Source organism: Cnephaeus nilssonii (assembly GCF_951640355.1).
Source record: "Cnephaeus nilssonii genome assembly, chromosome: 17".
NCBI classification, from domain to species: Eukaryota; Metazoa; Chordata; class Mammalia; order Chiroptera; family Vespertilionidae; genus Cnephaeus; species Cnephaeus nilssonii.
Window position 1 is genome coordinate 43,943,695 of NC_137088.1, and position 25,173 is coordinate 43,968,867.

Below are 25,173 nucleotides of genomic sequence, written 5' to 3' on the forward strand. Positions count from 1 at the left end.
AAGGGTAATATGCAAATTGACTGATCCGAACGGTAGAAAGATCAGTCTCATGACATGCACTGAACACCAGGGGGGCAGATGCTCAATGCAGGAGCTGCTCCCCTGGTGGTCAGTGGGCTTCCACGGAGGGTGGGGGGGGGCGGGGGGGGGCGGGGGGGCGCACTGCTCAGCCACAAGCTGGGCTGACGGCTGGCGAGCGCAGTGGCCCGCCTCTGTGACAGCACTAAGGATGTCAGTCGGACATCCCCCGAGGGTTCCCAGACTGCAAAATGGTGCAGGCCTGGCTGAGGGACCCCCAACCCTCAGTACACGAATATCGTGCACTGGGCCTCTAGCCTGATATAATTACTATTGCACTTGACAAAGGAATCCTGATAGAGAGCTACAGAGCAGAAACAGCACGTTTATGCTTCTCTATGAGTATGCAGTATTCATCAAAATGGGACCATGTAAAATTGCCCTGGATTCAGATCGTGATTTAATCAGGTTGCATAATATCAGGGTGCTTTCACTGCCTTGGAAAGAAAGCATACACTGGACCATTTGGCCAGAAATGCTAGTCCATCTTTTTCTCCCGGGGTTTACTCCCACTCATCTTTCGGATTTCAGATCTTGTATCTCTTCCTTCAGGAAACCCAGCCTAGAACCACCTTTCGTTTGGGCAGAGCACCTAACCTACTTTTTCATCGTAATTATATTACTGAGATTATTTGATTAATATATTTATCTTCTACTGGGTAATGAACTCCAGAAATGCCGAAGCCATGTCTGTTTTTATTAACTGTGGCATCCCCAATGCATAACCCAGTGCCTGGTACATAGTTGATATTCAATAAATATTTGTTGTGCCATAAAGCATTTAAGACAGATCATTAGTAGTTCCTTTTATTGGTGACTCACACAGCTGCAATGACCCATCCAAGGTAACAGAATTATTATGCAATAGAGCTCTAATTTAACCCAGATTTGGCTGATATTCAAGCCTTGATCTTGAGCAGAACACCCCACTGCCTCCTAGGGATCTAGGGATAATATCTGTGGGAAATAAAAGTACAAGACTGCTTTAGCTGAAAGTCAGAAAGTATGGAGGGAGTTGAGCAATTACTTCACAATAAGAAAGCTCAATTTTTTTCTTTGATTTACAAAGAGATTCCAAGTGATATCTAACAGATGTCTTTTGGATGTCTTTTGTTTGGCTGCACACTATTGCAAAATAATTTTTAATTAGTTTTCAGCATTGGAAAAATAGAGGTTTCCCGCCCCCCCCCCCCAAAAAAAGTCTAGATTTCTTGCTTCTCTTAAAGTCAAAATATCTGGCAACACTGGAACTCTAGTTCCTGAGGGCAAGAATCAGCCTTAGATTGAGTGTCTGTTCTCCAATTACAACCGTCTCCATTCAGCTGACTTCTCTGAGTTAAGAAACCTGCCTGGACCTTGTCACATTGATATGGGAACCACAGGTTACATGGAGGTTCAGTGGAGGCAATTTGGGGGAAGCAAGCTACAAGCTGAGTAGAAAAAGAAGAGAACTTGGTTATTTAGTTTCTTCTGGAAAGGATATCAAAAGTAAAGAAGGAAGGAATGGAGATGGAAGGAGGGAGGGAGAGAGGAAGGAAGGAGAGAAATTGCAGTGTTGAAATTAGAAGCCAAGATAGAAATATTGGGGAGGTGAAAAATTTTTCACCTTGGTTGTAATTTTGTAACTGTGTAAGTAAGGAATCAGGGCGGGAAGAGGAAGCAGTCCTGGAGCACATGGCAGTGATGGAGGGAACATTCACAGTGGCTCCTGGGAGAATGACCTTAGTATCATATGCTGGAAGGAGTTCTGCAGACTTGAGGAGTTGTCCATGTGCAAAACTCTTAGCAACTATTTCATCCAAATCCTCCACATTTGGGAGCTATATTGAAGAGCAGGGGTCAGCAGACTGCTCAGGAAAAATCTGCCATTTTGCTTGCCCAGACCTCTGATAACCTTAAGAATTAACCTTCAGAATTGTTAAAGTCTGTTTTAGAGCACAGTTGGCCAGTGAATCCTATCTAATAAAAGAGAAACATGCAAATTGACCATACCTCCGCTATGCCCGCAAGCCACACCCACCAGCCAATCAGGAGCGAGTATGCAAATTAACCCAACCAAGATGGCGGTGGCCACAGAGCTGGAGCGAGCAGGAGGCTTAGGTTGCCCCGGCGATGGAGGAAGCCAAGCTTCCTGCCCGCCCTGGCTGGCTTTGGCCTCCGCTCAAGGCTACAAAGTTTTAATTATACAAGATAAATAAATCCCAGATACCTGATTCCAGCCGGCCCTGGCCTCCACTCAAGGAGGCGCTGAAAAAAAAAAAAAGCAAAAAAGGAGGGGCTGGGAGCTTGGGTCACAGGGGGCCATGGCCAGCCTGCAAACAGCCCTCAGCCCCTCACCCGAGCTGGCCAAAACCCCCATGGGGTGAGGGTCCCCACTGGGGGGCTTGGCCAGCCTGCCAACAGCCATCAGCCCCTCACCCAGGCTGGCCAGGCACCCCAGCAGGACCCCCGCACCCTGATCCGGGACACCCTTCAGGGCAAACCAGCCAGCCCCCACCTGTGCACCAGGCCTCTATCTATACTAATAAAAGGGTAATATGCTAATTAGACTGGGAGACCTTCCAGGAGACCTTCCGGATGTTCTTCTGGGCAAAGCCATAGTGGCAGGGCCAAGGTAGAGGCGGTTAGAGGCCAAAAGGGGAGGGCAGTTGTGGGTGATCAGGCCAGGATGGGACGGCAGTTGTGGGTGATCAGGCTGGTGGGGGGAGGGGCCGTTGGGGTAAGCAGACCAGCAGGGGGGCCAGTTGGGGGTGAGCAGGCCGTCAGTAGGGGTCAGTTGGAGGTGATCAGGACAGCGGGGGGGGGCAGTTTGGAGTGAGCAGGCCAGCAGGGGGGCAGTTGGGGGCAAGCAGGCCAGTGGGGAGGGAAGGTAGAGGCAAGCAGGCCAGCAGGGGGGAGCAGTTGGGGTTGAGCAGGCTGGCAGGGGAGGCAGTTGGGGGTGATCAGGCTGGTGGGGGGGGGAAGTTGGGGGTGATCAGGCTGGTGGCGGAGGGGGGCATTTGGGGCAAGCAGGCTGGTGGCAGGGGGAAGTTGGGGGCGAGCAGGCCGGTAGGCAGACTGGTTAGGAGCAATCAGGCAGGCAGGCAGGTGAGCAGTTAGGAGCCAGCAGTCCCGAACTGCGAGAGGGATGTCCGACTGCCGGTTTAGGCCCGATCCCTGTAAACCGGCAGTAGGACATCCTTCGAGGGGTCCTAGATTGGAGAGGGTGCAGGCCAGGCTGAGGAACACCCCCCCCCCCCCCAGTGCAAGAATTTCATGCATCGGGCCACTAATCTACATATATATATAAAAATCCTAATAAGCAAATTGTCCCCACAGGAGATCGATCGCTTGCTATGACATGCACCGACCACCAGGGGGTGGCGTGGAATGAAGGAAGGCCACAGCTGGCAGCCAGAAGGCCCCGATTGGCCCTGCTCGCCGGCCAGGCCTATGGACCCTACCTGTACACAAATTTCATACACCAGGCCTCTAGTTTAATAATATAAATCATGATACTTTATCTACCATAAGGAAGGAAGGTTGTTTTAGTTCCTGGTAGTAAAAGTTCTGATAAATTTAAAAAAGAAAACAAACAAAAATGAGGCTAGAATTTTCCATGCATTAAATTGTTCCCTTCCACAGCCCCATGCATAGGTCACGTTATTTCAAGTTTTTCATTGAGGAGGCTCCTACCATACTATTAAACAAAACAAACAAACAAACATAGCCAAAGGAGCAGCGAGGTCAGGCCAGACTGGGGTTGAAATCCTGCACTACGACTTCTTAGCTACATCTTTCAGATATTTACTGTACTTCTTGAGGCCTCAGTTTTCTCACATGTCAAAGCAACATCTATATTGCAGGATTGCTAATCACAATTTACTAAAACAAGGTTTTTAAAGAGTGTAGCCCACACATGCTGCTTTCCCAGCCTTCCATCTTCCTGGAACAGAAAGGTTAACCATTTTCATCCAGTCTTCCTGTCCCACTCTTGAGAGTATTAGTGAACCATACAGTTATGACATGATACGGGCAATTATAACACCCCTGATTTTCAGCAAGTACAAATGGCTTTCCCTAAAGCCAAGAGTATTACTTCAGAGATACCCATGCCTCCTGTGAACCTACCTATACGTAGAAAGCATACAAATTATGCCTTTATGACCTAAATAACTTTGGGGATTTTTAATTCATTTTTTAAAATATTTTTTATTGATTTCAGAGAGGAAGAGAGAGAGAGAGAGAGAGAGAGAGAGAGAGAGAGAGAGAGAGAGAGAGAAACATCGATGATAAGAAAGTATCATTGATCAGCTGCTTCTTGCACACCCCACACTGGTGATCGAGCCCACAACCCAGGCATGTGCCCCAACTGGGAATCAAACCATGACCTCCTGGTTCATAGGTCGATGCTCAAACACTGAGCCATGCCAGCTGGGCAATTCATTTTCAAAAATACAAATGCTCCAACTTGCAAAGATCACAAGCCCAGGCAGCCAGTGTATTTAAATACTTTTCCTTCTCAAAAAATAGTTATTGCTTCTTAAGGCTGAACTTTGAAGATACTGTTTATCCTCTGCATGTTTAATTAAAACTTAAATTTCACTCAGAAATTCTCATTAAAGCTGTCTCTTTAGAAGATTATTTTGGGAACGTTAGTATTTTCTTTTACTAGGTGTTAATGTAAACAGGGTAGTTTACTTCAAGTTTTTCTAGGGGAGACCACAACGCTCACCCTGCCCTGCATTTCTGATTCCTCCCTGCAGCAACAGAAACCAGGGAAAATTACTGCCACGTGTGCCTAGCCTGCAACCCACACAGCCGCATGGGCTCACCTGCAGCTCCGCCAGCCCCAGGGCTGACACCCTCCACAGCCGCCAAATAACACAGGACTTGACCAAGACTGCTTTGGTTTTGCCCAAATAGGTGAAGGCCACACGGTAACACAGCCCGGCTCTTTAAGACAAGTCTGTAATAGCCCTAGCTGGTTAACTCAATGGGTAGAGCATCGGCCCGCAGACTGAAGGGTCCCGGATTCGATTCCGGTCAAGGACATGTATCTGGGTTGCAGGCTTGATTCCAGGCCCTGGCCGGGGTGCATGAGGGAAGCAACTAATCCATGTGTCTCTCTCACATGGATGTCTCTCTCTGTCTCTCCCCCTCCTCCCTCCCTTCCACTCTCTCTAAAAAGTCAATGGGAAAATATCCTTGGGTGAGGATTAACAAACAAACACACAAACAAAAACCCAAGTTTGTAATAGAAACATTGGAAACAGGAGAATGATTGACTAAAAGCATGTGAGAGGAGTGAGCAGCAGCTGTGGACAGTGACGCAGGTCTGTGTGGACCAACATAGAAGAATCTCTAAGAAACTGTAATAGAAAAAAGGAAGTTATTGTTTTTCATACCCAATATGATCTCATTTATGTTTGTAAAATCCCCACTTAATACTATGTGTAAAGTATACAAACACACAGAAAATTATATGAAAGGACACCCCCGCCCCCAAATGGCAAGGGTGGTTACCCCTGGAAAGGGGACATAACTTCAGTGTGTTCAGGAAGATAAAAGAGAAATGTGTTCTACATTTTAAAAAAAATTTTTATTCTAAGAATTTTATAAAAATCGACAATACAAATATATTCTTGCATTACTTTATAATTTAAAAATAAATAAAAGTCTATTTTAACTATGCCACTTTGCACATATACAGATTTTGTAAAATAAGACAGCCCATCAAGAGGTGAGCCCAGAGACCCGAGATCTAGCAACTGGAGCAGCATGGCCAAGCCTTGTGGGGTGCGCCTGAGCGGGGAAGCCCGCAAACAGGTGGATGTCTTCAGGCAAAATCTTTTCCAGGAGGCTGAGGAATTCCTCTACAGATTCTTGCCACAGAAGATCATACACCTGAATCAGCTCTTGCAAGAGGAGTCCCTCAATGTGGCTGACCTGACCTCTCTCCGAGCCTTACTGGACATCCTTATTCCAGACCCTCCACCCAAAGATGATGAGATGGAAACAGATAAGCAGGAGAAGAAAGAAGTCCCTAAGTGCGGCTTTCTCCCTGGGAATGAGAAGCTCCTGGCCCTGCTTGCCTTGGTTAAGCCAGAAGTCTAGACTCTCAAAGAAAAATGTATTCTGGTGATCACGTGGATCCAGCACCTAATCCCCAAGATTGCGGATGGAAATGACTTTGGGGTGGCAATCCAGGAGAAGGTGCTGGAGAGGGTGAATGCAGTCAAGGCCAAAGTAGAAGCCTTCCAGACAACCATTTCCAAGTACTTCTCAGAACGTGGGAATGCTGTGGCCAAGGCCTCTAAGGAGACCCTTGTAATGGATTACCGGGCCTTGGTGCAGGAGTGAGATGAGGCAGCCGATAGGGAGCTTGGATCCATGGTGCTGGACCTAAGGGCCTTCTATGCTGAGCTTTATCATATCATTAGCAGCAACCTGGAGAAAATTGTCAACCCAAAGGGTGAAGAGAAGCCATCTATATACTGACCCCAGGGCAAGAAGAAAAATAAATTACCAATACTTTGTGTGGGGGGAAAAAAAAAGAGAAAAGAAAGCCCATCAAAATCAGGTATCACCAACCTCATAGGACTCATATGAGGATAATTTGACATCACAAATGGGCTTGGCATGTGGTAAATGTTTAATAAACATGATCTGCCACCACTGTGTCAGCTAGTGATATATAAGACGTCCTGTTGGCAAAATGTGTCAAATTGCATTAATGCCATTAGTAATTTCATTCCACTAATTTTTTCACTTGCAAGTACCTAAGGGGGTAAAACAACACTTCAATTATATTAACCATCTATACAGTATATATAAAAGCCTAAGTGACTGGTCGACTGGCCTGTAGCTATGGCACACACTGACCACCAGGGGGCAGACGCTCAATGCAGAAGTGGAAACCACAGGCATGGAAACATGGAACAGACTGATGAATCTCAGAGAGAAGAGGGGAGGGAGGAGGGAGGGAAGAGATTAACCAAAGATCTTATATGCATACTAGAGGCCCGGTGCACGGATTCATGCCCTGGTGGGGTCTCTCGGCCTGGCCTGCAGGGATTAGGCCAATACCAGCTCTCTGACATCCCCTGAGGGGTCCCAAATTGCTAGAAGGCACAGGCCAGGCCAAGGGACCCCACCAGTGCACCGGGCCTCTAGTCAGTAACAAAGTATTAGTTTGCCAAAAGAAATACATAAGACCTGTGAGCTTTAGAAATGCTCCTAAGTTGAATTACAAATTTCATCCTGGAGATAATCAAAGGCCAGAATAAGGTTTTGTGTAATAATTTATCTCTAAAAGACTGGCATCATAGCAAAGTATTATGAAATGAAAGTAAGTGTAAAACTACATTCACTTTCCCATAGTGGTCAGTCAATGGGGCACCTTCCTGGGCTCTGAAACGTTCCCAGAAGATAAATGGTGATGGAAGGAGACCTGACTTGGGGTGGTGAACACCCACAATAGTAGATAGATGAAGTGTTATAGAATTATAAACCTGAATCTTATATAATGTCACTAACAAATGTCACCCCAATAACAAAGAAAAAAGATTCCTTGATATAAAGCAGGAGTGGGGAACATCCAGCCTGCGGGCCGTAGAAGGCCCACTAAATCATTTGCTCTGGCCCTGCCAAGGCATTAGTGGTGAGTTAATTAAATGTTGGGCCAAATATAGCAGGCTAATTTTTAAGCTGATAATTTTGTATGGCACCCGAATGATGTTATAAATGTTCAAATGGCCCTTGGCAGGAAAAAGGTTCTCCAACCCTGACATAAACCCACACCTTCAACAGCTAAAGAGAGTAAATGGAGCAACAACTAGACGTTGCAGAAGTAGGAAAAATGGAAGACAAGATGGCTCCACCTCAAGAAATGTACAGCCAAGTTCGAGAACAATTCTGGAAACTCAATGTTAACGACTATGCTGAGAGAGAGCAGAAAAAGTGACGGAGGCCACGTCATCCTGGGATTATGAACACAAATAAATGTCTACGAGGACCTAAAGATATGTGGAGAAATGAACAAAAATATATACCCAAAGCAAAGAAAGAATTGGAAATAAGCTTGCCAAAAATGTATCTGTTCAAGTTCTACAACTGAACAAAAGTATTTTCAAATCGCCCATGTCTTAATTCTCCCTCAAATCTCACATAATTTAATGGGAATACCTTCCTTTTTTATGTTTTCAAATACACTCTACAGTACATTAAGACATTTTGATAAAGATCTTAGTTCTATTGTATTTCATCCAATATGTGGCATTACTTTGAAATTCACTTTCTAAAGAAAACTGGCTTAGTTCATCTAGACTGGGATTTAAATGAACTCAATTTACAAAACACACACTGACACATTCTAACAAGTCCACATCGAATATGCTTCACCTTTTATAGCATTTAAGAGGCCTCAAAAAAATTAGCATGGAAAAGTAATAAAATTAACAAGATTTTACTACCTGTATTTCATCTTTTACATTCTTTCTTTCTAAAGTATGGAAGGAAAATATTTAGGATTCCTTGAGTCAAAGTTACGTTTTACTAATCAGAAAACACCCAGATTGTAAGATTAATAGAAGAATCCAAGCAGGCAAAATAAGGTTTTCTAAACCTCTAGACTGAGAGTAAAATAGAAATTAGATACTCCGATGACTGATACCAACCAATGTGGGTAAAAGAAATGATGTCAAGCAAAAATCATGTGGCCAATGTCTGCGCCTGGCAGCCCAAGCCATTTCCAGGGAAGTTGCTGTGAACTGACCCTGCCTAAATGGAATGAATCATCAGCAGGTCCCTGACATCAGCCAGCTGCAAAGTCTTAGAGTGACTGACTAGATTGAAAAAAGATTTCCAAAAGCTTCGACATAAAAAGCCCAACTGATTCAGTTTCCCTATCGGATTTCCCAGTGCTTTCTCCTAGGTCATTTATATCCAAATTACGCCCACCCCCTCCATAAAACAAAGACTACAGAAAGTTAAAACAGCACTTTTTCCTTCTGAAAAGTGTAAGTTAGCTGGCTCGATAAAAGGCCTGAAATCATCTTCAGGGTCACCATCAAGATTAGAATAATTTAGCAACAACAGCATCTGTGAAAATGAAGACATAAATTCCAAAGGTAGGTGGGAGACATCTTATGGCATATCCATGTCACTGATAAAGAATTTCAAAGAATCCATGCAAGCCACTGAGTCGTTTTATTTTTATTTTGTGTTTAATGTTTTCTTGTATAAATATCAAACACATATAAAAGTACAGAAAAGAATATAATACATCTTCATGTACTCATTCCCCTTCTTCAACAATTTTCCACCCTGGCTACTCTTGCCTTTTCTAGGACCCCAATCACTCTCCTTCCGGCTAGCTCCCTAATTATTTTAAATCAAATCCAAGATATTATATAATTTCATCTGTGAATATTTTAGTATGCATCTTTAAAAGATATTTTTCTATACTAAAGGGAAAAAGTCCATCAACACACCTTAGAAAAATTTACCAATGATTGCTTACTGTCATCAGTTCAACCTTCAAATTTCCCCAGCTGGCTCACAATTTTACTACTTGCTTATTTGAATCAGGACCCTAAGATTCATGCATTATGATTGGTTAATATGTCTCTGAAGTTTTTAATCTTCAGTTTCCCTCTCTATCTCTCTCTCTTTTTCCTTGAAAGAAGAAGAAAAAAAAGGGTCATCTGTACTGGAAGAGTATCCCATGGTAGAGAGCTTGCTCACTGCAACCTTTGGAGTTGTTTGCCAATTTTCTCTTTATCTTCTGTATTTCTGGTAAGATTCTGGTTTTGTTTTCCGGCAACAGAGTGTGCATCTATCAGGAGGCATTTAATATTTGATGTGATAGCCATTGATAGCTCTATCCTCAGAGTTACAAAATAGTGAGAGTCTAGTATTCTTTCTTCATTTGTTAGCTATAAAGAGAATCTTCTCTTTGTCAACTCTTTGACTACCCTGAAATACAATTTATGTGAAAGAATTACAATGATTACTCATTTCTTTCCCTTATTTATCAGTCTACAAAATAATGTGTTGATTCCCTAGTATCTACAAAAGAGGTTTTATATTAGTTATTTTATGTGTTGTTAATACTCAAATTCTTTGTCCAGTGGGCAAATTTTTTTATTTGCTCATAAGCCTACAGTAATTTTACTTAACTTCAGCAATTATATATCTGTATTTCCTTTCCCCCAAGCTCTGAAAATCCAAGCTCTTACTAACACCAACAGAAAAAGTCATTCGTTTTATCCCACTCTTCACACACACCCTTCTATTATGCCTTAGAATAATAATACTCAAACTATATATAACCAATAATATAATACTGAAAAATTTTTCAGATTTTTTGCCGATTTTTTTTGTTCTGGATTATGTCGCAATAGAATTGTACACTCAAAAGTACTGTGTTTTAAAGTCACTTGGAATAGAACTGCTCTGTGTGGTTATACCACCACTCAGATATGCAGATAGGTTAATTTTCCTTTTAACTTTCTAGCGATTGCCTTTTTAGATTTAATTTTACTTTATAATTATGCAAAACATTTATGTGGTTCCAAAGTCAAACCTACAAAACAAAATATTCAAAGAAGCCTAGGTTCTCTCCATGTCTACTCATTTTACTGCAAAACAAGTAACTTCTTTGTCCATCAATTTTTAAAATAATATAAACAAATATATATATTCATATATATATATACATATACGCAAATCTCTTAGGTAGCATATCCTATGCACTTCAACCACGTCCTATTTTTTTCACTTAACAATATATTCTAGAAGTCATGCCATATCAGTATATAGAGAGATATTCTTCATCTTTCGCACCGCTACATATTAATCCATTTTGTGGATCACAGTGATTTGTTCAATCAGACCCTTCCTGGTAACCATCTTGGATGTTTCCAGTCTTTTACTATTACAGATAGTGTTGCAATGAACAGTCTTGGATATTCTGTGTTTTTGCTGTATCTTTGGGATCTATTTCTAGAATTGGGATTGCTGAGTCAAAGGTAAACATGTGTAACTTGCCAGATGTTGCCAAAATTCTCTTCTGAAAGGGGATATACCATTTTGCATTCCTACCAGCATTGTTATTAGAGGGCTAGTTTTCCCCAGTCTTACCAATAAATAGAATACATTTCAAATCTTTGGATTTTTGACAATCTAATAAGTGAAAATTATTTTTCAATGTAGTTTTAATATGCATTTCTCTTATGTGTTAGGTTGAGTATTATAAATTAAGCACCTTTTACATTTATTTTTCTGTATGCTACCTATATATCAGGCACATTATTCCATAGGATTGTTGGCCCTTTGTTTAACAACTATATATGGGGGCTATGAACTCTTTATTTGCAGCATAACTTATAAGTATATTGCCCAAGTTATTTGTCTTTTACTCTGCCTATAATAATTTTTGCCATGCAAAAATTCTTTATTTTATGACATCAAATTTATCAATCTTATACATTATTGGAACCAGATGTTGATTCATAGTAGAAAAGTTTTCCCCAGACCTAAGTTATAAAGGAGTTAATTCATGTTTTCTCCTAATACTAGTATTAAAGCATCGCCTAAGACTGGATATTTCTATTGCTACCATGATGCAATATCTCATGTAATTCTCTCACTACACCTCTAGTGATACAGGAAAGCAACAATAAATCCAATAGATATTTTTGGAGTTCCTATATTATGTTAGGCATTGCTCTCAGAGATCATATACCCCAGTGAAAATGCCAAAAGGTCATTTTCTTTAAGAAGCTTATATTGTGATGATGTTTTCCTTCAATGTAAATACTAGGTTTATAAAGGGTTAAAATGAATACTCAGGTGCAGTACAGTAAAGAAAACCCCAATGAGGCCACAATGACCCATAATATCAGAGACATTTTATCCAAGAAAGTTGTGATTGAAACTTTAAGGATTTATAAATGAAAAGAGCTCCAAGCATTAAAATAAGTTGTCCTTTGGTTAGGTACTTTCACACCCTCACTCAGAGGCATGGTTATATACCCACGGTCTTTGTGGGGTTGCTCTGTCAAGCAACCAACATTCCACTAGATTGAATCCTTCATGAATCAATCCCAGTGGATACTCAAGGACAAAAAGAACTACAAAGAATCCTTAAACATTTTTCAATAATCATATTATGGATGATAATGTTGGCAACATTTATCTCTTGTTTACTTCGATATTCCTGGCACCTGGAACCATGCCTAACACACAGTATATAGTAACAAAGAAGGTTACCAAAATAATGCTGCATACCTAATTTCCATATTTTAGTGCTCTGTCTCTTTCTGTCTTCACACACACACACACACACACACACACACACACACACACACACACACACACACAGTGCAAATATGATTATATGTTTACAAATTAAATCTGTAACACTCATGTACATCTTTCTGCAAATGTTCCTTTTGACCTAGGGTGGGATTGAGGTTGAAGAGTTGACAAATCCTGAGGTCTAGCACTCTGGCAGTCCCTAGCACTTCTAGGCAAGCATTTTGCTCTGCCTGTACAGCATCCAAAAGAGCAGCCAAAGGCGGTTCCCCATGGAGAGAGCAGACCCTTCAGGCCCCGGCGTGGCTGGCACGAGGCTAAGGAGTCACACTCAGTAACAAGAAGTAGGACCTTCTCTTTCCCTTCGCATTTGGCCAGATCCTAATGGCACAACTTACGATGTGTACAGTTTCAAATTAGGAACTGCCAAGTAGTATTTCAGAGGGCAAACATCATTCTGTTATAATTATAAGAATTTAAAAAATCACCTACATTTGAAAATAAAATAATAAAATAAAAATAATAAAAGATGCAAGAAAAATTTCCCACACTTCAAGATAGAAACACTTGCAATGAAAACAAACTTGTAGGGTTAAAATGATCTTCATCCACACAACTTATGACCCCAAGTTGTATTCTCTCCCTCTTTTTTTCCTAATAAAATAAGAGAAAGAAACTATACGTCTGTATGGAATAAATATCTGTGTTTAATTTTAAAAAGAATAAAGTCCACTGAAAATGGGTAAAGGATTCTTGCAGAAGCCCTGCAATTTAACTTCACTCTTCAGACTTTGGTTTGGTATGTAAACAAGCACATAAAGAAACCCAACCACAGCGACTGTGAGCCTTTTTCCAGACGAGTGGGGCAAGTGTTACAAATGTGGGTCCAGTGTCAGGAGAACATAATCACAGTGTAAACTGGCTATTTCCAAATGGTGCCCCCCAGAAGGAAAAAAAAAATGAATGGAAGTACTTAATAAATCCTGTTTTCCATAAAATTCATACCCTCACCCCCAAAAAAAGAAAGAATGTGAGCTCAGGGGTCAGGGAGAGTTTTGTTGGAATTCCCTCCTTCTAAATTCTGTCATCTCCTTTTTAAAGTGGAAATTCAGCTTCCCACAGATATGACAGATATACATCCTTGCTTTTCCTGCAAACCATTCACCAGTGAGCAACACTAACCAGTGGACATGTAGTTTTTCACGGACCATTTGCTAATTGGATACTGTCACTTCCAGTAATAGCTTAATACAGTATAGAATATGCCTTTTTCAAACAGAAGTAAAACCAAATAAAAATACCAATGGTCTATTTCTTTTCTGTCAAGGAATATAAAGGGCTCTGGATCCATCTCTACACACCAAAACAATGGGTGCAGATTATGACAGGATTCAATATTTAGCCACACAGGTCAAATAACATCCCATGGAGCTCAAAGAGAAGGGCCAAATTCTTTTGTTTCACTAGAAAAAATAAGTTGCTCAAAATAAATTGACAATAGGCTAAGGATTGGAAAGTTTTTGATTAAAAAGGGATTTTTGTTGGAACACTTATAATGAGATTTGAGCTACAGTAACAATATAAAATTGAAAGCAGAATTACATACAAAACGAGTACTGTAAAATATCATTATTTTAGTACAATGGAAAATAAGGTGTTTGTGGTTTTACTCTATAAATTCTGTGTTGTCTGCTCATATGTATTTCTTCTTGGCTGTCTTCTGAATAGCCATTCTGACTTCCGAGGCCTCTGCACCAGCCTTCATTTGTGGCGGTGAGGAGGGTGAAGGGGACCCACACAATCAACATCTCCCAGGCTCAACGTTTCCCCTGCATTTTATTGACTTTTCAGGACTAATTCTCGTCCACGCATCGCATTGGTGTTCAATTACAGGGCAGACAATGAATGTTCCTAATCCATTTAGTGTGCTGACAGCCATGTTCACAATTTATAGGATTTCCTTTTAGACATCTACCTATTTCACAGTTCATTAAGATTCAAACTGAACACCTGTGTTTATGAAGTCAAAAGCAATTTTATACTAACAAGATGTTAAATAAGGCATTCTCTGAAAAGCCTGAACAACAATAACAACAACAAAAGGACGTGACACTAGGCCTGTGGAACAGACTAATGTCCGTAGCTACCTGCATCATCCTTTAATAGACAAAGCATCGCATGGACCCGCAGCCAACAAGCACCACACAGCTGAATTCCTCCACCAGAAGTCTTTCAGGTTTTACCTTAAGAAAGCAAGAGCATGAGGCTGCCGTACAAAGTTCACCCGGGTATCTAAAATCTGCACAACAGCTAAAAATTTCAGGAAGGAAAAATGTGGCCCCTTTAAACAATGTCTTCACTAGCTGGAGAGAAGGACAATTTCAGCATTCTGGGGCCCACAACGCCTAACCCTGGCTCATTTTTATGTGACCCCAAAGTTTTCACATCATTAATAAAGAGAGAATCAAAACAAAGCCCACCGACATCAGGGGAGGGGGAAGTGTGTAGTTTGGCACTGCCATCGTACATACCCTCAAAATGAAAAAGGGGAAAAGGGAAATGCACGTAGCAGAGGTGGTGACCCCTATAACGACTGTGGTTCCCAAGGCTTTTTTTCTACTGGTAATAAACCATTTTGCAGACCTCCCAATTGTGGCCACCATGATAGTTACAGCTTGCAGGTTTATGTCTTTTTCTTGCAGCTAAGAGTGTTATCAATAAAAATTGCAAATGATGCTTTTCCTGGTCAAATAAAAACATTTTAAAATGTGAAGCCAGCGACAGGATTAGAATGGAAAAACACAAGTGACACCAGGATGTTGTTTTGTCTATTTTTTTTTCCAGCAAGCCCCTTAATGTATTAATTTTAAAGGCATCCCTTGCAAGTCTTGAGAGGGAGACAACACCCCCCAATGAGGTACTGGGTGATTTGACAGTCTTCAAAGTCGGTTGTGTCGGATGCTACCGACTCTCTTAAAAAGCACCTCACTGTTAAATGCCGTGATTATGAAGAGCATTAAACAAAAGTCTATCTCGGAAAGCACGTTTGATGTAATATTCTTTGAAGGCTGGGCTGAAGGGTTAAAAGGGGCTTTTCTGCTTGCTAGTCAACCAAGGCAGGAGGTAAAAAGGGAAACTGAAATGACAGAGGAAGTAAAGGAGACTCCTGGGAAATCCACCTTATGTATGTGACAAATATTGTTTCATTCACTAAAAAACCCTCTTGCTCAAAACATGTGAATTCAGAAGAGAGGTGTTCCTTAGTATCTGGAATAGTTTGCAAAGCCCTGTGTGAATGCAGCTGGCCCCACAGTCCCAAGAGGCCACAAAGCATTCAGACCCCTTGGCATGGTAACCTTTATGCCCAGGAGTCTAGCCTCACCAGAAAGTGAGGCAGAGGGTTCATCTCAATATGAGCAAACCAGGAAACAAGGACTCATGAAATTTGTCTTCTCCATGGAACAACAACATTTTGCTTGGCTTTTATTCTTCAGCTTGAAAACTGACAGCTCAAGCCTGCTCTCTGGCTGTGTTATGACACTGAATCAAGCGTGACTCAGAGACCAAAAATCGCTGCCACCTCCTCCTCCACCAGCACCTTGCACAACCTCCCTGAAGAAATGACCATCACCACTTCTGTTAAAAATGCACTTAATAATTTTTTCATTACAAATGTATAATATCTGTATCATAGACAATTTAAAGATCACCTTAGTCTCCAACATAAAGAGAAAATACAGTAAGATAATGTTTTCCATCCTTTTACTATTTTTACAAAGTGTGCATGTATGTGTGAATATATGTAAATGTACATAATTGTAACATCTTTAAAGAAATAAAAATTAAATATTACACAATGAATTCTTCTTAATGCACTAGGATTCTAGACTTCAGGAAAAATGTCACCATCTCTTGAGTTTGGCCAATATCCTCCAATATTTTGGCCACAGTGTTATTGTTATTATAGCCATATGTTACTATGAGGAGTTAAACCCCTGAGTTATTCATTCTTATCTCTCTTCATAGCCAGTTTACTAAGCATTCTTGCAATCCCAATGAACTCACCTATTAAGACATAATTATAAAACTTACAATAAACTTTGACATGAACATTAAATGTGATAATGTATGTCAGTCCCTTGACACAAAGGGACTCATGGAAGGCCTAGATTTAGGGTTAAAAGTTCAGGATTTGAGAGCTGAGGCCCTATCACTCATCATTCTGTAACCTTGAGTAAGTTACACATCCTCTCTGAACCTCTATTTTCTCATCTTAAAAACAAACAAACAAAAAAACGAGTCAACAATACCAACTTCACAAGTTGAAAGTCAGGGGTAAAATAAAGTATTGCATGGGACACACTTAGCCACAGTTCCTGGAACTCAGAATGGCAGCCACAAGACACTTGGTGGACATTTGGGCAATACAATTAAATTTAAAAGTCTAAGACCAATAGCTCCTGAGATTATGGGTCCAACCTTATCCAATGCTCAATAAAATATTGTCAAGTGATACCTCCCTCATTTAGACAAGATGAGAGAAGGGTCTTTCTGAAGTACAGCCTACTGAAGCATTTCTGAGTAGATGAGGTAACATCTGAAAGAATCAAGCCAGCAGAGTGTCTGTAACACGATAAATAGCATCCCCTCTCTCAATGAGAGCCAAGTTGCTTGAGTGTGGACTCAAAATAAATCGGCTCTCATCAAAACACAGAAAGAGTACCAGAGTAACCACCTTAGCAATATGAACCTTCCAGTATGAGCGATATGAATGGATATTTCATACAGCTTGCCTACTTTAGTTTTCAAAGGAGCTAAACATTTATCTCTTTTTATTTCCTCTCCTTCTTTTACTTACCCACTTTTAAACAACACAAAGAAGGTAGTATATAATTAACATATTGTGTGAAATGATTAATAACCAGAAATTCCTGAGCATTTATGGTACTATAAATCAGTTATCTATCATACATCCATATACCCAATAGAATGTTGGCTGGATGAGGGCTGAAACCATAGTTCGTACACAGTAGCCATTCAGAAACTATGTGTTGCATGAAATCTATAGGGCAGGAATCGTTCATGTGAAATTCTCAGAAATGCTTCAGGGCATCTATAAACTGCCTGAAATTACATTCATTATTGCATGTGAATATGAGTGTGTATGTGCTGAGGTGAATGTTCCTAGGGAATAAGCCTATAAATTGCATGAGAGTCTCTTCTATATGGATTTCATTTAAAAAACAAAAACAAAAATGCTATGGACCCTTGTTATGGAGCTGCCACTAACCTAACCTGCATGTCTTCAAGAACACAAAACCCTTATATTCTGTCTCCATTAATGGGCTCTCAAGTAGATCTCTTCCCTGACCTATTTGGAACAGCAGTGAGTATAAAAGCAAGCATCACACCACTGTCATATAACACATCTCCCAGAAAACATGCAAAGGAGTTGTCACATCTGGCTGTTACAAAACATGCTGGGCTGGTGAAAAGTTGCCGGAAAACCCAAAGAAACCTCTTAAATTGGGTCTAGAACCAATAGATGGCACTTTTATAGTAACTTCATTAAAAAGTGACTCCATTGAAATGTAAAAGTCTGAGTTCCATATCTGTGGACACCAAAATCGCAAAGGAGACCCACAAAGGCATAACACACAGAATGGATGATGAAAGAGAAGTGAGCTGGAGCATTCCCCAAACACCCGTGAGATACAATAAAAATAATAACAGCAATGATGATAATCAATACAATTTCTAGCTAAAACCTTTTACCAGAGTTAAAGCACTTTTCACACAGATGCATCAGGTTGACACAAAGACTGCCATTTTATAGGTCAAGACATGGAGGCTCAGAGAAGTTCAAGTCTTATCCACGTCACAGTTATCCAATGGGAAGGCTGAAGTATGTCCACACACCTCCCACTTCTAAATGCTGTGTTCTTCACACAACATTTTACTTCAGACCATAGAATAATATCTAGGCCTCTCTTCTAAATTTCTGGATATATTAGTAATTATTTTTAAATATTTAATGATCTCACTCATCTAGGAGAAATAATGAACAACATAGACTGATGAACAAGGACAGACCCAGAAACAAGGAGGCATGGATCAGACTTTCGGGCCTCGGGGGGAGGGTAGGGAAGGGTGGGGGTAAAGGGGGAGATCAATCAAAGGACTTGTGTGTAGGCATATGAGCCTAACCGGTGGTTAAGGACAACAGGAGGGTGGGGGCATGTGTGGGGAGGGGTGTGGGATGGGAATGGGGGGACGAGGACAAATATGTGATACCTTAATCAATAAAGAAATTAAAATAAATAAATAAAAAATAAAAAAAATAAATATTTAATGATTTGAGAGAGGGGGGGAAGGAGAGAGATCGAGAGATAGAAACATTGATGAGATAGAAACATCATAGATCAGCTGCCTCCTGTACTCCCCCAACTGGGGATCAAGCCAGCAACCCAAGTTGTGCCCTTGCCGGGAATCAAATCAGTGAGCACTTGGTTCAGGGGTCAACACTCAACCACTGAGCGACACCACCAGGCAGGTAATTATGTGTTGAAATCTAGAAAAAGCGAGGTGCTAAAGAAAACTAATTTATTACCTCTATTGCCATGTAATTAATGTGTTGGAGGATGGGGATAAGTTGGTACATAAAAAGCATCCAGGAAAGTAGCAAAATAAGAAACGTGGCTTTGGGGTCCTTTGAAGCTATTTTAAAAAGTAAAATGTTATGTTAAGAGCTATGTGGTGTATCCCTCTGTGTGCATAATTATTACTCCATTGATTTATTGCTCACATGTCAGAGCATCTGGGCATTTATGCAAGTTAAAACAACCAACCCAAGAGCCAAGCCACACAGCCTCAAACCCAGACAACTTGCCTCCCACCCCTTGCCCCACTCTTCATCCTGCCACCTCCCAAACGAATATTCTCTGATAGTAAGAATCTTCCTGGCAGAGATGAACTGTTAAACCAGTGACATCTATCATGCACACCATATTCTAAAAGAGTAGCTAAAACCAGTTGATAGCACAAGTTTTCCAGAGAAACCAGCAAATTTCTTCTACTTCTAGAAAGAACCCTCTTCTGTTTTGGCAAAAGCTTTTAAGGAGTGACTCAGGAATCAAAGTGGAAGGAGCTATCACATGTAACCTCCTGCAAGGATGAGCCCTGATCTGTCATATGGGCATAATGACACATAACGTATCTACTGAATACTCATCCTCTAAGGTAGGGAGACTCTTTAGAGGTGGGAAAATCACTTTAATATATTGCACCCTGTTGCCAAAAATCCTTTGCCCATGATCCAACAATTAGAGCAAATTTTAACTGAAACTGCTTCCCCTAAGAGATGGACATTACTGGGTAACTGTCTCCATTTTTATTTACAGAGATCTTAAAAGAAGAAAAAAGGCAAAAAAGAAAATTCCTCTGATGTCTCCAGCTGATAAAATCATTAATCACACGCTCTGAACTTCAAAGTAGAAGACGAGAAAATCACCTCACTTTCTCTGCACATGGAGAATAATTTTTCTACTTCAAAGAACCATCCTTTTTATTGGGTCATTTTAATTATTGAACGTGGGATGGAAGCTATCCGCATAATGTCACCACTGTCTTTTTCATGAAATATACATAGGTCTAATTTGACTACATTCATTCAAGAGGGAAAACACCAAGGAGAGAATAAGAAAAGGGATATGGGCTGAGGATACAGCTCTCCTCAGTGCAAGGGAGCAGGAGAAAGGAAGTAAGCCTTTCGGGGCTGACTTTTCTCATTCCTTCCTCTTGGAGAGAAACCATCAAGAAGCGGACTGCCTATTTGGGCAATTCCTCAACGCACTGCCTTGCTTCTCAATTCTCCTCCTACCCAACACATGGCAACACAATCACACTACCTTTATTAGTAACTAGAGGCCCGGTACACAAATTCATGCATGGGTGGGGGTCCCTCCGCCTGGCTAGCCATCAGGGCGGATCGGGGCCGATCAGGGCGGGCCAGCCAGGGGGAGGGACCACCGGAGGTTGGCTGGCCTAGGGAAGTTGGCTGTGAGAGCGCACTGACCACCAGGGGGCAGCTCCTGCATTGAGCATCTGCCCTGTTGGTCAGTGAGCATCATAGCGACCGATTGACCTGTTGTAACCATTGCTTAGGCTTTTATATATACTAGTATGGATGCTGGCATTATTGTCAACTTCAGACAACTGTGGGAACAATCAGTTGATTTGTGAATAACGAGTGTCAAGAAAACCTTGTGCTCCAGAACGAGGGTCAGCAAACTAGCTGGCCCTGTTCAGAATAAGACTGCTAGAGAGAGGTCAAGTCAGGCATTCCAATCCCCACTCGGCCCTTTTCCCACAAAATCACAATGCCAAGAATTGGCAAATTTCTTCTGTAAAGGGCCAAAGAGTAAATATTTTTAGCTTCATGGGCTATACAATCTCTGCAGCTACTCAATTCTGCAGTTATAGCCAAGCACAACACTTAGATACTAGTAAATGAGTATGGCTGTGTCCTAGCAAAACAGTACTTCCAAAAATAGACTGAGGGTGGGATTTGTCCACAAGCCATAGTTTTCAACTCCTATTCTAGACAAGTGCTAGATACTAGAAACATTCTAGCACTGTGCTAGCCAATACAGCACTCATTAGCCATAGCTGACCAATAAATACTTGAAATGTGGCTAGTGTAACTAAGGAACTCCTTTTTAAATTTTACAGAATTTTTTTTTTTTTTTTTTAGTTTTTATTAAATTTACTAGAGGCCGGTTGCATGATATTCGTTCAAGAATAGGCCTTCCTTCCCCTGGCTTCGCTCCTGGTCACCCGGGAGCCTGCAAGTCCTCGCTCCCGGCGGTGCACCACTCCTGTAGCTCCCTCCGCCACCCTCCTCCCCCTCATAGCAGGTGTCCCGCCTCTCCCTGCCACTCCACGCCTGCATATGCAAATTAACCTGCCACCTTTGTCTGGTTAATTTGCATACTCACTCCTGATTGGCTGTGGGCGTAGCAGAGGTACGGTCAATTTACATGTTTGTCTATTATTAGGTAAGATTGGGTGATATTCATTTAATAGGATAATATAGGTTTCAAGAATATATAGGTTTCTATGATACATGATCTGTATATATAGCATTTTGTAGCCAACACCCAAAGTAAAATCATCTTCTGTCACCATGCATTTGGCCTCTTTACCCAGGAACTGCATTTTAAATGTTACTGACTTTTAATCATTTAAATTTTAATAGACATAAGGTGGCTAGTGGCTCCAGTATTCGATAGCACAGTGGTAGATTCTTCTCACTGCTCCTCTTCAAAGCAGATTTAAGCCACCTTCCAATCAATGGCATAGTTTAAAAATTTTCCTTAAAAAAGAAAATATCCATGCTTCCACATTCAGAATGAAACCACATACAACTGAAAATTGTATTTCTTAAGTGTGGAATATCTACATCATTGAAGCTAAAATAAGTGTTTGGTTTTAATCAATCAAATAACAGCAATTTAGACAATGTGAAGTGCATAGGGGCTAAGTCGGATCCATGCCAAGACTTATCCAATCCGGAACCTGTTTCCTGTCTTCTCTGAACAATGTCCTGCACCTCCACTGAGGGCACAGACTTACTGAATGGCCCCACGAACTCCTAAGGCAAGTCCAAATCTCCCCACAGACCCAAAAATGTATACATTCAAAGACATGGTTCAAGAGCACAAGAGGGAACATGCATCTCAGTTAGGCTGCCTTCTCCCAAAGTGATCACATCATACGCTGCCTCTACACAGAAATCGGGCATTCACCACATCCTTCGCTACTGCCCACACAAATAATTTATTTTCTGCCAACTGTTTTATTTACACAATAAGTAGCTTGTGTCCTGCATTCCTTAGCCATCCCCGAAATATAATTCAATGGGGAGAAGCAAGGAAATAGGACAGTAATATGTTTGTTTGTTTTTTCTAGGTGTGAATAAGAAATAACAAACCAGCTTTTCCTTTAAGAAACTTGTATAATACCAACTTTCTTCAATGGGTAAAAGAATATTGAAAATTAAGGAGACTCTTTAGAAAGTAAGAAACCTTTGGAATCATAGGTGCCAGGAGGGGGAACTATATAAATATACAACAAAGGAAGGTAAAGGACATTCTGACTTTTTCAAATGGTTTCTGATAAAATAAAAACCATTCCAGATCTGATTATTTATTTTATCTATGGTTCCCAAATCTGAAAAGCTCTGAAAAAATGAAAGAAAAAAAATCCAAGTATGAAGCAAACTCCCTTTACTGGCACAACCTGAAGCAAACTGGCAGAGTGTTACTTATATAGTCTTTATTTATCTACTTTAGGGTGAGAATTTCTTTTTCTGCAGAAATATCCATGTGTTTGTATAACACTCCCAGCAACCTCACTGGGAGTGTTACACAGTCTATGATACATGCAGTAGGTCTTACCTTTCCAAAATCCACCCAAATATCCGATATCCAAAACACCTCTTGCCCCAGGGTTTGGATAAGGAATCTTCTAAAGAAAGCTGTTCAGGTAGAACATTTTCTATCAACTCAGCATCTGCTGCCCAGAATCCTGAGACAGTGCCTTACCTCGGTTTGAAGAATGGCAGCCCGCTGTTCTTTGGCAGTAAGCGACTCTTTAAGCACTTCAATGTGTTGCTTGCAATCTGAATTTTGATTGCTAAGGGTTTCAAGCTTTGTTTGTAAGGCAAGAAGTTCTGATTCCTTCTTTGAAAGTTCCTGCTTCAGCTGATCAATCTGTAAAAGAACAAAATTGCAAGAAATTAGAAGCCACAGATACTACTCTCTATTTGAAAACTACTAATTTCTCTTATATTCCTTTCGTGTGTGTGTGTGTGTGTGTGTGTGTGTGTGTGTGTGTGTGTGTGTGTGTGTTTTCTTTAAATGACTTATTTCTTTTTCTTTTTCACAGTTGGTGATTATTATTCCAACAATGCAGGTTTGATGATAAAGATGGTCCTGGGAGTCACGCAGTCTTGGGTTCTGGGGAGGCTCTGCAAATGTGGCGGAGAGTGTAGGAAGCCAGAAAGGTAAGGTCAGCAGACAGCCTTCCATCTTCCACCCCACTGAGAACCAAGGTTCACAGTGGAAAGAAGGCTTCCTGGCCAAACCGACTATTCATCTATGAAACCAAAGACAATTCACCAAGATCCTCAGAAGGGAAAACAGGGAGCTAATAAAGGTACTTAACCTAAGACATAACCTGGACCTTCTCTACTATTCCATGGTGGAAACAATCATTCAAGGGCATTATTTGACAAAAGAGAATTCTCACACCCTCCCCCCCCCAAAAAAAAAGTATTGGGGGTGTTTCTTTTGCTTATATTAAATACTGAGGAAATACAAAAGAAATAAAATATATATAAAGTATAAGGGAAAATAACACAATAGCCATCATTCAATTCACCAAAAAAGGTTATTAGAATTATCTGTGCTCCAGCCCATTTCAATCTGCTTCTTTCCCCCTTCAGAAATAATTCCCACTCTAAATTTTATGCTGATCATTTTCTTGCTTGTCTTTTCAGTTCACCATGTGGTGTTTTTTTTCCATCTGTAAATGATATACCATTTAGTTTTGGATACTATTTAGGTTTTTAATTTTGTTTGCAGTGTATGTTTTGTGGGATTTTTTTTTTTACACGTTAGGCTTTTTTTTACTCAATCTTATGTCCTGGAGATTAAATCGTGTACTGTACAAGCAATTTGTTTGTTTTCATTGAAGAACAGTATTCCATTGTAAAACTTCACCGCGGTTTATTTGTCCATTCTGCTGCTGATAGACATTTGGGTTTGTTTCCAGGTGTTGTTGGTGTTTTTTTTTTCCCTATTAAAGTGCTATTCTGGCCTGTCCAATGTGGCTCAGTGGTTGACTGTCGACCTAGGAACCAAGAGACCACAGTTTCATTCTAGATCTGGGCATATGCCCAGGTTTCAGGCTCGAACCCCAGTGGGGGAACTGCAAGAGGCAGCCGATCAGTGATTCTCTCTCATCATTGATGTTTCTCTCTCTCTCTCCCTCTCCCTTCCTCTCTGAAATCAATAAAAATATTTTTTTTAAAGTGTTATTCTGAACATTCTTCTATATATCACCTGGTACATACTGGTATAGTAAAAATAATCTAAAAGTTACATTGCTGGACCACATAGTATACACACCTTCAACTTCACTAGACAAACAAATGTTTTCCAAAGCAGTTACATTAATATTCATAGTCACAGGCACGGTGTGTTCATCACTCCACAGCTTTGCCAATCTTATGTCACCAGCGTTCTACCTTTCTGCCTGCGGAAGGAATGGCAGCCTCGGCCTCCTCCTGCTGGCAGCCAGCCACCATGCTAGAAGTCAGCTACCCTACAGCCGCTGTGCTCCGAGGAAGCCATACCAAACACACAGCGGGCAAAGAAAGACAGAGAAGCTGGTGGAAATGATAATTCCTTTTGTCTTGTTCCTGATCATAAAGGGGAGAATTTCAATGTTTCACCATGAACGTTCGTTCATGTTTGTTTTAGTTTTTTATAGGCCCTCTTAGGTTTCAGAAAGTTCCATTTTATTACAACTTTGGAAAGAGTTTTGTTTTGTTTTTTAATCCTCACCCAAGGATATGTTTACTGATTTGAGAGAGAGGAAGGAAGGGAGATGGATGAGTAGTTTCAGTCTTCCATATTTTGATCTTTGAATCTGCCTCATCTGTTAATCACTTAGAGGTGGGTTAAAAACACCTACTTAATGGTGAAATAATAAATTCTTCCCTATAGTTCT

At 40.9% G+C, this 25,173-nt stretch overlaps 1 protein-coding gene and 1 pseudogene across 2 annotated transcripts in view; one reads left to right on the plus strand and one right to left on the minus strand.

Annotated features, from left to right (window-relative positions):
• ERC2 (ELKS/RAB6-interacting/CAST family member 2) overlaps window positions 1-25,173 on the minus strand; it is a gene marked incomplete at its 3' end in the record, with an annotated part of 881,167 nt that overhangs the window by 562,631 nt on the left and 293,363 nt on the right. The window contains exon 6 of the mRNA XM_079794619.1: window positions 22,983-23,150. Coding sequence (XP_079650745.1) covers window positions 22,983-23,150 — 168 coding nt within the window. The remainder of the gene's footprint in view (window positions 1-22,982; window positions 23,151-25,173) is intronic.
• On the plus strand, window positions 5,801-6,601 carry LOC307113650 (proteasome activator complex subunit 2-like; annotated as a pseudogene). The gene has a single exon. The product of its transcript is annotated as a proteasome activator complex subunit 2-like (transcript).